Source organism: Ochlerotatus camptorhynchus, unplaced genomic scaffold, assembly GCF_037179485.1.
Source record: "Ochlerotatus camptorhynchus isolate MF236.1 unplaced genomic scaffold, CSIRO-AGI_Acam_v1.1 ptg000274l, whole genome shotgun sequence".
NCBI lineage: Eukaryota > Metazoa > Arthropoda > Insecta > Diptera > Culicidae > Ochlerotatus > Ochlerotatus camptorhynchus.
This window is the reverse complement of record NW_027040763.1, coordinates 4,109,577-4,124,613: the sequence shown is the minus strand read 5'-3', so window position 1 is coordinate 4,124,613 and position 15,037 is coordinate 4,109,577. Positions and strand designations below refer to the sequence as shown.

The 15,037-nt window shown below is 37.5% G+C and overlaps 3 protein-coding genes across 3 annotated transcripts in view; 2 read left to right on the top strand and 1 right to left on the bottom strand.

The window, feature by feature from the left end:
• The window catches only part of LOC135705731 (E3 ubiquitin ligase Rnf121), a 598,717-nt gene that overhangs the window by 293,507 nt on the left and 290,173 nt on the right, over positions 1-15,037 (bottom strand). The gene's annotated exons all lie outside the window — the stretch shown is intronic.
• Positions 925-1,400, top strand: LOC135705648 (ejaculatory bulb-specific protein 3-like). Its single transcript, XM_065227389.1, has one exon. The coding sequence runs from the start codon at positions 970-972 to the stop codon at positions 1,354-1,356; it is 387 nt and encodes a 128-aa protein (XP_065083461.1). The 5' UTR covers positions 925-969; the 3' UTR covers positions 1,357-1,400.
• On the top strand, positions 8,554-9,139 carry LOC135705647 (ejaculatory bulb-specific protein 3-like). The gene is made up of 2 exons (XM_065227388.1): positions 8,554-8,630; positions 8,707-9,139. Exon 2 carries the CDS (start codon positions 8,729-8,731, stop codon positions 9,113-9,115), a length of 387 nt encoding a protein of 128 aa, XP_065083460.1. The 5' UTR covers positions 8,554-8,630; positions 8,707-8,728; the 3' UTR covers positions 9,116-9,139.

Sequence of the window (15,037 nt, the reverse complement as noted above, 5' to 3'; positions counted from 1 at the left end):
AACCGATTGAGCACTGTGGAGCGAAAATTTAAAATTTTGCATCAGTCTAATGTGTACCTTACTCAGAAGACAAAATTGATCTATGCTCTACATGGGAACGATTCTGCTTTTTATAATCATATACGTAGCATCGAATTAAAAAGACAACTTTCTTCCTTGAAATTTGAATTTTTCTTCATACTATCCTATGTACCCCATCCATGAGTATCCAAGCGGCGGTTTAGTGCAGTCCGGCTTTCGCGAGGAAGTCGTTCATAATGACCTTGGTAAAGTATGTGCGATAAATCATTTACCTACTCACAGAAGAATAGGCAAAAGGAGCCATCTCAAAAACATCAAATCGAACCGAACCAGAGCAAATGCTGCGAGACTAAGATAATTGAACCGTGGATGCGTAAAATTAATTCCCAAATAGGAAGCGCGTAAAACTATCATCGATATGTTGCTGATTGAATCACAGATGAGTCATGAGCTGATGTCCGTTTCCGTTTAAGTCAACCAATTGAAAGTATTATAATAAGAGCTTTATAATTTTCCATTATCAAAGTGAACTTGACTTATCACATCCAGATTCAAGAATCACTCATTTGACACGCCATTTTTCAGCAATGACCGGTTATTCAAACAAATAGTGTACATCGTTCACTGCAGTCAGAATCACATGATCGATGCATTCTAAATTGCATGATCGATGAGTTTTACTCAGTGCGAGCCGTTTTTTTCTAACAGGCAACGTCATCGTCGGATTGAAGATAATTAGTGATAAAATCATTCATACTGGATGGAAACAAGAAGAACTTCACGCCACTATATATAACAGCTGAGAAACTTGAGTTAAGTACATTCAACTTTGTTCCGCCCAAGCAGCAAGGTGAGTCTCAGGTTCTAGCTTGAGTTGAAATCCTTTTTGAACATTGTTTTCAAATATTCGTTTCTTATTGTTGCAGTAAACAAAACAAATCCCCAAAAATGAAATTCGTCATCGTTGCTCTGGCCCTTGTCGCCCTGGCTGCCGCCAAACCTCAGGACGACAAGTACACCACCAAGTACGATAGCATCGATATCGATGAGATCCTCAAGTCGGACCGTCTCTTCAAGAACTACTACAACTGCCTGATGGATACCGGAGCCTGTACCCCCGAGGGCAATGAGCTGAAGCGTGTCCTGCCCGATGCGCTGGAAAACGATTGCTCCAAGTGCAGCGAGAAGCAGAATGAGTCCACTACCAAGACCATCAAGTTCCTGACCGAGAACCGCCCGGAGGAATGGAAGGCTCTGAAGGCCAAGTACGACCCAGAGAACAAGTACGTCGAGAAGAACGTGGCCAAGGCCGAGAAGGATGGAATCAAGCTGTAAATGGGAATGATCATACACTTGAGACTGAACTGGACCGATGGAAATTCGACCAAACGCAAGTATCCTGATGATGATTCTTCTGTAATGCATTTAATATTTTCATGATGCTGCCGTCTTTGTAGTCGCCCAGAATCTGTTCTGTAATCTCCACCGTACAGAGTTTTTTTTATGTGACAATAAATGGATTCAACTCAATTTGTCGACTGACATCAGCGTTATCACATCCCCCCGTTTTCTTTCCGTTTATATCTACTCTACTCAACATTACTGGGAGACTTTGTGAGATTTTGATTAACGGAAGAATTTTAAAATGCGTATGGGAAAATGTACATATGGGAAGCAGAAAGATTCATTTGACAGTCAAAATTTTTACACATTGCTCATTTTCACCCTAACATTGGGCAAAATATTCAGAAGAACTTTGTGGACGACCGTAAATCAATTCAACCTCTGCGCAAAAAGTTATTAAGTTATTATAATTGTGATCTAGTGCTCGTCGTTTATCTACTAGGCGTATATCAGATCAGCGAGCTTGCGATTGGAGTCCCCCGGTAATTACTTAATACGTATGGTCGAAATAGAACAATGTGTAAATTTTTGTGTCGCAAATAGGGGAATTTACGTATTCTCGTCAGTCTAAGCAGCGTCCGAACTTCTATTAGCGATTTCTCAGCGTCACACACATACATGACAGGTTTGTTTGTTGACATTTATCTGCTGCTTGCTGTTCTACCCATTCCAATCGACAGAATTGTTAAAAACGGGTTGAACATGTTTTTACAACGCTCCAAACTTCTCAGGTGAGTGTGACTATTGTCGGCAGTCTCTTTTTCTTCGGCACCCTTTCCATTTGAACTGCGTGTTAACCAGCTGTTCTATTATCGGCAACTCGAAATCAGCCGTATTTTGTAGTGTGTATATTTAATTTAAAGAAAAATATGGCATAACAGGATTGCACAGTCGTAAAAATGTAATCTGATTGAAGCTGAAAAGTTAAGGAATCGGCTTAATACATTCAGCGAAGAGTTTTGATGGGAAAATACTGCGAAATTAACGTTTCAATTTCGGTTGCCGAAAACAGTCAATGGGTGTCGAAGCCATAATTTACCCTATATATTTTTTTTTCCATTTCTCCTTGATTTGTTTTCCGTCGATCTTGTTTTCCGTGCTGAGCACCAATGCTACCGACGCCAGCTCCTACACCTGGACCCTACCTATCGACCCATCAACTCTTGAACCGGGGAGCAACGGCTTTACTTCCCTTCCGAAGGAAGGCGTGATCAGAGATGTTATGCCTCAGAACATCCCGGCGGCGCCGACTGGGATTGAACCCAGGCCTGCTGGGGTGAGACAATGCATTCTGGATGGTATGGTACTGGATGACTTCATGTACTAGAAATTAGAAATAGCCACCATAACTCTCGAAGAGTGCACAACCGCAAACAATTTTATACCCGACACAAATTATATAAAAAATCAAAAAAAGAAAAAAACTTTGAATATTCAACTAAAAACCGCTATGTATAAAAACTTACCACCAGAAAAACAGACGTTAGACTTCAAACAGTATTTAGACAAAGAACAAATCCAACAATTTTTCCCCTGAAGAAGGCCCTAATCAGAGCCGAAACGTAGAGACAAATTACAAAATTAATTTGTTCTGATTGAGTGATTGAAAGACTGCCAAGCCGAAACTGTTTATTGTAAAACCTCACAGTCGAACACTCCAACACAATAGAAATTAGTACATTTTGGATGGTATGGTACAGGATAACTTCATTAACATGAAGACGACAACAACTGCTCTTGGGCAGAATTTTATATGAATTTCCGATCAACACGTTAGCGGTAGCGTCAGCGTTGTTACGGTATACTTTGTAGATTGGATGCTGGTGACATTCACGTCTCTTTTGAAATTCTTAGTCAGACTGCTTTAAGGTGTAATCTAGAAAGTAACATTATTTCCTATTTAAATGTAATCAAAAGCATAACTGTCGCTATTCCCGGTCATGCCTATCTTTACCTTAACTAGGGATAGGGAAGAAAATGTTGATGTAGTACTTACTCAACGAGAGGCCTCCGAATTAGCGACACCCTCATACGGACACCCTACGGAGTTGGAGAATTGGGTAGGTCAGGATACGCCTCAAGCTGGCGATACGCCCAAAAGCATATGATTGTTTTATGGAGGAACTTGATAAGAAACCCACGATCTTCTATTCAATTATCAAAAGCGGCAGCTTGTAAGCTAACCCAGTTCCTCAATCTGGTTTCTTAATACTGTATTAATGAAACATACATAATGTTACGAACTAAATAAATAAAAAGGAAGGATCTCACCCGAATAATCCTTGAAGCTCCCAAATGCAGTTCAGAAAAGTTGTTTTCGTCTTGACTAAGGAAAGTCGTTACCCGTTGCCAGCCTTCGGAAAGAGATGGATCAAATGCAGTCCGGCATCTCTCAGTATCACCATAAGCCGCTGGAAGTTGGCCTGCTGGGTTCACACCATCGGGATCACCTTGGGTTCTTCGTTGCCCATCAGCTAACACAGATCCCAACAAACACCACTCCAGGAACTTCTTTTTTTTCACTTATTATCGCCATGGTCTGATCTATTTTGATCCCGTCCATGAGAAATTTTGAACAATAGGAAGTTTGTTTAAACATGGTTAAAATGGTTCTCAAAGATGGCCAAGAACGCGATTATCCGTTTCAACAGGAATCAAACCATCTATGTAGAAGAAGCTCTGCGAGAACTGCATCCCATCCCCTAGGGATACTGGCTGTAGGGGAGAACAGTACATAACGCACCCCCGGGGTAAGACGCACTTTTTCATTTTATTTTGTGTTTTTCTTGGAATTTTCAATCCAATTCTAGGATTTATCATACAGGATTTTGAGTTCAGATGCTATGCTAGAACTGCTGCTTGATAAGACAACAAAAAAGTTACGTAAAAGCCATGAAAAACACAAATGAAAGTCAGCTGGTGCGTTCTGCCCAGGGGGTGCGTTGTATACCATTCTCCCCTACGTCATGCTGCTGTACTGAGGATCACTACATTTGGACACTTTAAACTGGTTCTACATTGGACGGGACTAGTTTATGTTGATCCCCATCAAGACGGTTGATTGGAACTACAATGCAACAATAGCATGGATGCTTCCTGTGCATTCATTTGGACTACCTTGGATTTGGACTAACTATTTAAACTAAATTTACATGATTCTCTTAAATTTGACAAATTTTTAATGGAGTTTTCTTCACGCATCCCATTTTTTGTGTCTTTGAAATCACCATTAAACGCCAAATGGATTGTCTGCAAATTTTTGAGCATGTAGAACATTAACATTAACATTACTGTCAGTGTTCACTCGGCTGTCGACAAAAGCAGATCACGCTCGATGTGTGCCACGCGATCGTCTGTTTTCTCGGCAGCAACCATTGTGTGATCCTCCTCATTGTTCTTCATCAACAGTTCTTTCGGTCGATGCGTCGTCGACTTTGGAAAGCAACCGTTTCGTGATGAGTGTGTGAGTGTTGACTACGTTTTGCGTCCATTGCTGCAATGGAAGCGCTTTGCCCCACGATGGCGTAACTGCCATACAATGAAACCACTGGAAGCGGCTCCAGTTCTGATGGAGGAGGCTTTTTGGATAGCGGAAGATAAAGTGTTTATTGTGTTGTACCTTTTGGCTATAGTTTTAAGATGTATTGTATAGTAACCAAGAATCATCGGCTCTGTAAAGTTAATTCGGTTGAGCCTTATCAAATAAATTAATGAACAAAAAAAAACATTACTGTAAATTATATAGGTTAAAAATTATATTAGGGGAAATTGCTCTCATGTTCGCCTATGGATCTGAGATTGGACCCATCGCTAAAAATCTGCTATTTATCAACATTACATCCATGTCTCCTTTATAATGGGTTGCGGGGGGGGGGGGGTGTTGCAGCCCAAGTGAATCAAAGGATTTGTTGATTGGACGAGGTTTCGTGGATTTGCCAGTCCCTTGTCACGTGATTACAGATGGCCATCTGGTCGTTTTGTCTTCCAAAGGTCTTCAATGAAGGTGATTCACCGTGCTGCAACAAACCATCAGGCATAACTGTACAACTGGTAAAGTATCTGCAGACATTGGTAATCCTTGCACTGATGGTGGGTTCCATTCACATTACATCACATCACATGGTTTAAATGGTTAAAATCACCAGCAAAATAAAAAACGCGTCAACTCTCCAGCGCGACCTACTTCGATCTTTGTTTTGTATGTGACCTCTTAATAGTACGTTCAGACTATTGCCGCGGACACACTTGTATGACCTACTATGAGCATGAGCCTTATTTATATAATAAATTATAAGCACATCCATGGTCACACTTGTATAGTTTGTGTATAGTTGTTGTATAGTGCTCATAATTATTACACAAATAATGCTCATTTTCATAGTAGGTCATACAAGTGTATCCGCGGCATATGGCTGATATAATGTAATTCAAGCTTTCTTGCAATGAGCACTCATAAGTCAGATTTTCACTGGAAATCATTTGTATGAATTTTGATATCAAGGTAACCTATATTTCATGATATTAGCTATAGTCTGATCGTACTATAACCCTAGTTTTCACAATAGTCCAATAGAACAAAATTAAGGAATTATTGCTTACCGCAAACAATAGCCGCTGAACAACGGCTGTACCAGTGCACAGTGGTCCAGAATGCAGATTTAGGCGGAATGATATGTTTTGAGCCTGAAATTGAAGCTTTAGACTAAAAGTCTCTTGTACAAAGTTGTTCCTTATAGTTAGGTCCTTATTTTTATGACAAAGAGTTCTAGGGTGGTTCCTATTGTCATTAAAATCAAAAATCTAACTTTTTTGTTTGAATAAATTAAGGTATACATTCTTTGACAAAGTTATAGCTGAGCTAATTTAAAGCAACTTTGTTGAAAACAACTTTTTTATATCTCTTATAATAATATATATAATATATATAATAATATATATAATATATATAATATCTCTTAAAATAAAATACGCCCTTTCAAATGCCACAAAAAAACTTTTTTTTTGTTTGCCCCAACCACAGATATTAACATTTGAAAAGTGCAAATTTTTAGTAAAAAAAAACGTCAATAACTCTTGATCAGCGAAAGATATTGACAAGCTTTGTGCAGCAAAAATTTACGCCTTCTTAAGATCTAAAAGTTATTTAAAGACACCTTTGCTGAGAAATCAAAAATAAGAAAACTAGAGCAAAACACCTATTTTTTTTAGAGCCATCCTAACTCAATTCAAGAAAATAGCTCTATATCCGCCAATTTAAGAGATACAAAAAGTTGTTTTCAACAAAGTTGCTTGAAATTAGCTCAGCTATAACTTTGCTAAAGAATGTATACCTTAATTTATTCAAACAAAAAAGTTAGATTATTGATTTTAATGATAATAGGAACCACCCTAGAATTCATTGTCATAAAAATGAGGGCATAACTATAATGAACAACTTTGTAGAAGAGACTTTTAGTCTAAAGTTTCAATTTCAGGCTCAAAACATATCATTCCACCTAAATCTGCATTCTGGACCACTGTGCAGTGTTTGTAAGCTCTGATGAGGCCCGTATATAGTCAAAAAGGCGAAATGACGTGCCTATGGTTACTTGGGTAGTTCATTAAAATACTGGACAACAATGACGAACAAAAGCATGTTTTGGAAAACCTTCTGTTTTGAAAGTTCACTTGGCAAATTCAGATTTTTGGTTTCCTTCAGCTTACTCAATTTCAATATGGACGATAGTTTGCTAATACCCCGTACATACTATGGTTTATATTATGTTATATAGGCTGTCTTGCAATGAGCACTCATACATATGATTTCCAGTGAAAACTAGATGTATGAGTGCTCATTGCAAGACAGCCTATATCACATGATATAAGCCATAGTCTGTACGGGGTATAAGGCTGTAGAATGTAATCGGTAAAGCGAATGTGCAGGTACGTTTAAGGTGCTGGGCAGAGTTGAAAAAATCATGAAAAAATCACCAGCATTCACTATGAAATGAATTGTTCATCCATAGTGAACTTTGATGAATTTTAGTGATTTTTTCAGCCCTGGTGCTGGGGAGAAAATGAAAGTGAACATTTCCAAAAACAGGGTTTTTTTTCCAGTCATGGTAGCTTTTGTAGCCAACTTCAAAACACGTTATTTTAATTAGCAACACGTGAAACATCATCGACATCTTGTAAATAATGCTTTAGATGGTGTTATCATGTTAGTAATTTTAAATATTTTTCCTTTTACAGTAACTGCTGTGAAATACCTCGTTTAATTTCAACAAACATGTTGGATGAATCAACCATAAGCAAAAATCGTTTTTAGAATTTCGATGTTTTTGCTAAGCAACAAGGTAGTTGATTTAAGCTAGAATCTGTTTGGAAAAAAAAAACAAATTTTCTTTGAAAATACCTATCCTTTATCAGCTGTCAAAATCAAAAAACTAATATTATGGTTATTTTAGTCAAATATTTGTTGAATTTGTTAAATTTAAACATTTCAGTTTTTCAAAGTACACCAAGACTTTGTTTGTGTAACATTCAATATAGAATTCCGGATGCTTCATGGAGGAATAATTATAGTAAAAACAACCATATTTTAGGTTTTTTTGCCATAATTTTCTCTCCGTGTAACATTGAATAGACCAGACAGCTTTGTTCGTTGAAGTTGAAATTTGAGCTAAATAGAAATTACTAATCCGTCTATCTTTCTTTAGACATCGAATCGAACAGAATCAAGGAAAAAAGGGTAAAGTTTAATGCTGCGAGACGGATCAAATCATCGTGAACTCTTCAAATTAACCTACAAATAGGAAGCGCAAGAAACTATCATAGATATGCAATTACATATGAGTCATGAATTGATGTCAGTTTCCGTTTTACACAATCATTTCAAAGCTTGAGCATCAATCCTTATTTTGCTTATCAAAATGAACTTGATTTATCATCGTCGTCGTCACATCCAATGAAACGCCAATTTTTTCAGCGATTACCGGTTATTCAAACAAGCGTTCACTGCAGTCGGAATCGATTACACGATCGATGAGTTTTTCTCCGTGCGCGCACCTTTTTTCTTCTAACAGGCACGTCATGGACGGATTGAAGATAATTAGTGATAAAATCATTCGTGCTGGATGGAAACAAGAAGCACTTCGTGCCACTATATATAACAGCTGCGAAACTCGTGTTAAGTATATTCAACTTTGCTCCACCCAAGCATCAAGGTGAGTCTCAGGTTCTAGCTTGAGTTGAAATCCTTTTTGAACATTGTTTTCAAATATTCGTTTCTTATTGTTGCAGTATACAAAACAAATCCCCAAAAATGAAATTCGTCATCGTTGCTCTGGCCCTTATCGCCCTGGCTGCCGCCAAACCCCAAGACGACAAGTACACCACCAAGTACGATAGCATCGATATCGATGAGATCCTCAAGTCGGACCGTCTCTTCAAGAACTACTACAACTGCCTGATGGATACCGGAGCCTGCACCCCAGAGGGCAATGAACTGAAGCGTGTCCTGCCCGATGCCCTGGAGAACGATTGCTCCAAATGCAGCGAGAAGCAGAATGAGTCCACCACCAAGACCATCAAGTTCCTGACCGAGAACCGCCCGGAGGAATGGAAGGCTCTCAAGGCCAAGTACGACCCAGAGAACAAGTACGTCGAGAAGAACGTGGCCAAGGCCGAGAAGGATGGAATCAAGCTGTAAATGGGAATAATCATGCGCTTGAGACTGAACTGGACCGACGGGAATTCGACGAAACGCAATGATCCTGATGATGATTCTTCTGTTATGATATTAAAAACTTCCATGCTGCTGCCGTCTTTGTAGTCAATAAACGATCTTATGAACGCATTTGTTTAGTGTTGAGGGTGAGTAATATCACAAGCATTTAAACAGTTAACCGGGTTTTCCGTTTCCAATTTTCAAAATTTCTAGAAACAAAACTTTCGAGATTGCGTAGTTTAAAATATTTGCTAATCGGTTCATACATGGCAGCTCAATACACTTTCACTGAAAGAAAACAAATTCGATGAAGAATGTTCAAAAGGATGTATTTGCAGACTATGATTGAAACCTCAATTTGTCAAAACTATTAGTTCACTCTCGCAAACTAAAGGATAAAATTTCCCCAAAGTAGGTGTAAGTTTGCAATGGCGAGCTAAAAGTTTCAACCAGTTGACGTTTGAATCTTTGGTGACAAAAGCCGATAGTAGAAAATACATCCTTAAAATTTATAATTTCACAAAATTTTGATATGTAATTTATTTAAAAAAAACCAGCATGGTGTGGAAAATCGAATCAATTGATTCTTTGTTTTAATTTTTAAATATCTGTTATTCAAAATTTATGAACTGTCAAACTGCTTAAACCCCACATTTTGAGTATTTTCCAAACATAGAACTTTTATTACTCATTTTTTGCAGTAAAATGCATAAAATTCAGAGATTGTACATAACTCCATGCCCATGCCTAATCATGAATTCTCGATTACTTTTTCGAAGGGACGTATCTGCTTCTGTAAACAATGCATTTGATCGTCGATTTGGCGTAACTAGTAGCTCGTCCACCCATACTAACACCACTATCAGATAGGGGAAAATGTACCCTATATGATAGTAGTGTTGGCATGCGTTAGTGAGCTACCAGCTATGCCAGATTGACGATCAAATGCATTGTTTACAAAAGCTGATACGTCCCTTCGAAAAAGTAATCGAGAATTCATGATTAGGCATGGGCATGGAGTTATGTACAATCTCTGAATTTTATGAATTTTGCTGCAAAAAAATGAGTAATAAAAGTTCTGTGTTTGGAAAATACTCAAAATGTGGGGTTTAAGCAGTTTGACAGTTCATAAATTTTGAATAAAAATGAAACACTCATCAATCGGCATCGGCATGTTGGATGATATTTCGAAATTCTTATTGAATTTTATTTTGATGTTTGATGCTAAGCTCGGGCTGAGTCAGGTTACAAATTCGATCGATCCATTTTGGTGGCATTAAACCGATGAAAAATGCCAAATCATTAGATCCCATCATAGCAATTTGTTTTCGCGTGCGTCATTTTTGTGCTCTGCAACGCTATTCAAAGCTTGCTTTGATCACTATCGAATTTGACTACGTCAAAATGCTGGAATAGTGCTAATTGCATTCGATCCCGGAAATTTGAAGCTTTAATAAGGCTTGCAGCCACAAAACAAAAAAAAAATCGAATATCGGTCCGATACAGATGATTTGAAATCAGATACAAACCCAATTCCAATATTGAAGCAAAACTAAATCGCAATAGCAATTATCCTGTATTTTGCACCACTCCTATTCAAACGATTAATAGGTTGTTTTGCGTTTTTGAAGCCATGTTGGCATCTATATTTGATTTTTCAATGCTTCGTAATAGGGAACCGATGAAAATTCTGGCAGTTTAACGAAGGAGAATTGACAGCATATTGAAAGTCATTATCAAATATGTTTGCCAGCAGTTGTTGATTGCGACCCAATTTGGGAAAGTTCTTATGCTCACGACCGTTCAATATTGATTGATTGATTGATTTCTTTATTATAGAGACTTTCATCCGTTGGCTGGTTCATCTCTGGTAGTTCAATATTGAATACACATAGGTCCTTAGAATCTAAAAAAAGTCTTCCTATGATAATACTATTATCAGAATGCCAAAAACAGAACAGCTTAGCATAACAAAGCAAAAAATGACAAACAAGTTCAAAGTTGCGTTAAAATGATTCAAAATCACTCTTTTAAAAGTCTGTTGAAAACGCATTTTAAATCCTCAAATAACCAATCTATATATATAAAAATGAATTTCTGTCTGTCTGTCTGTCTGTCTGACCCTTATAGACTCGGAAACTACTGAACCGATTGGCGTGAAAATTTGTATACAGGGGTTTTTGGGGCCGTGGAAGGTTCTTATGATGGTTCGAGACCCCTCCCCCTTCTGTAAGGGGGGGCTCCCATACAAATGAAACAGAAATTTTTGCATAACTCGAGAACTAATCAAGCAAATGGAACCAAATTAGGCATGTGGGGGCGAGTGTGGGGGTATAAGGAGATAATCATAGGGGGTAGCCCCTTAGATAATAGGGGGGGGGGGCTACGTATAATATAGCATGCTTTTTTTTAAATCGGCGCATAAACTCAAGCTAATATTGAATCCCGAGCAAGACCGGCACACTCAGCTAGTATATCATAAAAATGACTGTGGAATTCTAGAATGATTTTGAAACGCCAATTTGTTTAAGAAAAAGGTAATAGGTTTATCTTAGAGCTTAGCCCCTACACGGAGATGAAAATTACCCAAAATTATGTACTTTTCTCTCAATTCCCGGGTTCAGCCCAATAACCCAAATTTGAGTAAATCGCATGTAGTAGTTTCCATTTAACACCAGCAAAAAATACTTACTTTTAAGTATAGTCTACCCAAAATTAAGTTTAATTCACGTAAATTTGAGAATTTGCAATTTACTCAAAAGTAACTTATTGGGCTGAACTATATCGTTGGGTTGAATCTCTCGTTCTTTTTTCACAACAATAACGAGTGCAAGTGAGAGACTCAACTCAAAATTAAGTGAAAAGAACTCAAATTTTGGGTAGCATTTTTCCTTCGTGTATCATCCGTCATTCTAAGCACAACCCACACACTCTCTTTTTCGACCGAGTTTGCATAAAAAATGGAATGTTTCTTTCACAAATGCCTTCAACATTTATGTACCTTTTCATATGTACCGTAATATTTAACAAAGAGCGACAAATTATTTATATTAAAAAAAAATCTAACACTGCTTCTTGATTTCAATTCCGTCGTACGAGTTTCAATCCCAAATTCAAACACATTGAAGCTTAATTGGATTCACTGCGGCATACGGATGAAGGCAGAACAAATGGATTGGCTAGTAGCACTTCTTTTGTTTATGAGAGGAATGGTTGTAAATATTCTTACATACTTTGTTTTGAAGTTTTTGAACTAAACTATAGTTCCAAACGTCGATTCGCTGACGTCTACGCTATTTGAGCAATTTTCGCTGAAACCGGAAACTTTTTATTCGAGGTTCTTAAAAACCATTTCTTTCATACTTATTCGGGAGAGCTAGTTTTTTTTTTTTTTCCTTTTGGTTTTGTTTTTTCCGTCGATCTTGTTTTCCGTGCTGAGCACCAATGCTACCGACGTGCCAGGAAGGCAGCTCCCACACCTGGACCCTACGTATCGACCCATCAACTCATGAACCGGGGACCAACGGCTTTACTTCCCATCCGAAGGAAGGCGTGATCAGAGATGTTATGCCTCAGAACATCCCGGCGGCGCCGACTGGGATTGAACCCAGGCCTGCTGGGGTGAGAGGTAATCACGCTTACCACTACACCACCGGCGCCGTTAAGGGAGTGCTAGTTATGGACATAGATTTTTTTCTACAGTATGATGTATCGATGGACCCCTCGTTAACTAGGGGCTCAAACAGTTTAAGGACAAGATTGATAGAAGCCACAATTAGCCGCTATCATAGCTGATTATACAGGGCAAATCCAGGAAACTGGCACCCCTATCTCTACTTACAACAGGTACAAGGGTGGTAATTACCAAAATAGTGATCAAATAGTGACTTTTAAATAATAAATAAGTAACCAATTGTGAAATTAATATGATGACTCAGAAAATAAAGCTTAGTATTGAAAAAAAACTGTTTTTGTCATGGAACTTAAAATCACATTTCATGAATTTCTCTAATTATATCGAAACTCTCAACGGAATCTCTTATAAAGAGCGTTTGAAGTGCTTTGAATAATTTCCTTTTGATTACGTTATTCATGGTGGCCAGCAAATAGCAATTTCCAGATTTTCAATAAACCAAAATAAACCAGCTTTGATAGGGTTAATTAGATCATTAAAACGACAACCTTTTTATCCGAAGATCTTGAATTTGATTCTGCCTTTTAAATCTTTAAAATGTTGGTGTAGCTTTGATAATTCGATAAGAATATTTCATACATTTTTTTTTTCAAAATGATCTCAAAAACTTTTTCTAGAAAACAAGCTTAACAAAAATATTATTGCATTCTTGAAATTGTGTGTAGAACAATGAACAACATTCTTGGAAATAGATTATTTTCGTAGATGGAGATGCTGAACGTCAATTATCAGACTTAAAGTGGACATTTTAATGAAGTATAAAGTTAATAGTTCCGTTGTACTACGGCAGTGTGAAAATTGTATATAGAAAGTAAAAAGCGAGCTTAAAACAATTTTGTGGAAGGTACGAATCGGGTAGCACATCCCTTTTACCAAACTCATCCCTTAATGAGGGATAGTGAGGGGTGTTTCACCCCGCCACACTGGAAAAAGGGATGATCGCCGATTTGCTCATGTACCTTCGATGTGCGGAAACAGTTCTATCAATTGTTTCACACTCAAATCGCCATCTGACGTAAAACATTACCATATTCGTACCTTTCTAAAAAATGTCCTTTGCTCGCTTTCTACCTTCTATACACAATTTTTATACTACCATACTACAACGGAAGTTAATCATCTTTAACTATGTAAAAAATCGTATGTAAATAATTCACGCATGAATTAATGAAACATAATAAGTTAAAGTTGATTATATTCGAATTTTAATTATTCTTCCGGGATTTCCATGAAGATTCTTCCCATAAATCCATTTTGAATTTACTTGAATTCTCCTTAGAATTTCCATGTAATTAACTTCAGAAATATCATGAATTTCTGCTTAGAATAATCTTGTACTTCTCCCCTGAATTATATTGGAAATTCAATTCGTATTCTCCTCAGAATTTCCATGGTATTTTCTCAGAATTCTCAAAACTAAAATCCATCTTAGAATACCCTTGAAAGTCTTCGAAGAATTCCTTTGAGATTGAACACTCAAAAGCCGATTCCATTGGAATTCTTCTCGGAATTTATTTCGAACTCTTTAGAGTTCTCTTGGATGTATCCTCAGAAATCATACCAGAATTCTTTTATAACTTCCTTAGTGCCAAGTACTCAATTTTAAAATGTTGTTGATATTTTTCCATTTCACTCTATTTTAGTTGTGAAAAAGTGACTTTAGTGACTATTTTTAGGGAAATAGTGACTTTAGTGACTTTTTGGTGTGAAAAGTGACTTTTTAGTGACTGACTTCAAAATAGCGACAAAGTCACTAAAAAGTGACCTGCTACCCAGGTACTGCAGGTACCCATCACGCTAACTTGAAAGTACCCATTAATGGGTAAAAAAGACTCATTTTGAAGAAAAGTGGCTTAACTCATTGATGAGTGAATTTTTTTCCCATTAATGAGTATCTGTTACCCATTAATGAGTAACAGTTACTCATTAATGGGATAATTGATACTCATTAATGGGTAACTGATAGTCATTAATGAGTAAAAAATTTACTCATCAATGAGTTCAGCCACTTTTCGTCAAAATGGTTAGCGAACATAACCGCGGGCCCACGCTCGGGCCTAGCTTCGATTGATTTGTTTTCATTTTTGTATGCTGCCTAGGAAAAGATGACAGCGTGCCGTGGGCAAATCAGCCATGACATCGGCCATTTCTGGATTCTACCAATATTGTCCTTAAGAAAAAGAACATTTTTTTACACATTCTGGGATGAA

Coding starts and splice junctions, on each gene's coding strand:
- LOC135705648 (XM_065227389.1), top strand. CDS start 970: ATGAAATTCGTCATCGTTGCTCTGGCCCTTGTCGCCCTGGCTGCCGCC.
- LOC135705647 (XM_065227388.1), top strand. CDS start 8,729: ATGAAATTCGTCATCGTTGCTCTGGCCCTTATCGCCCTGGCTGCCGCC.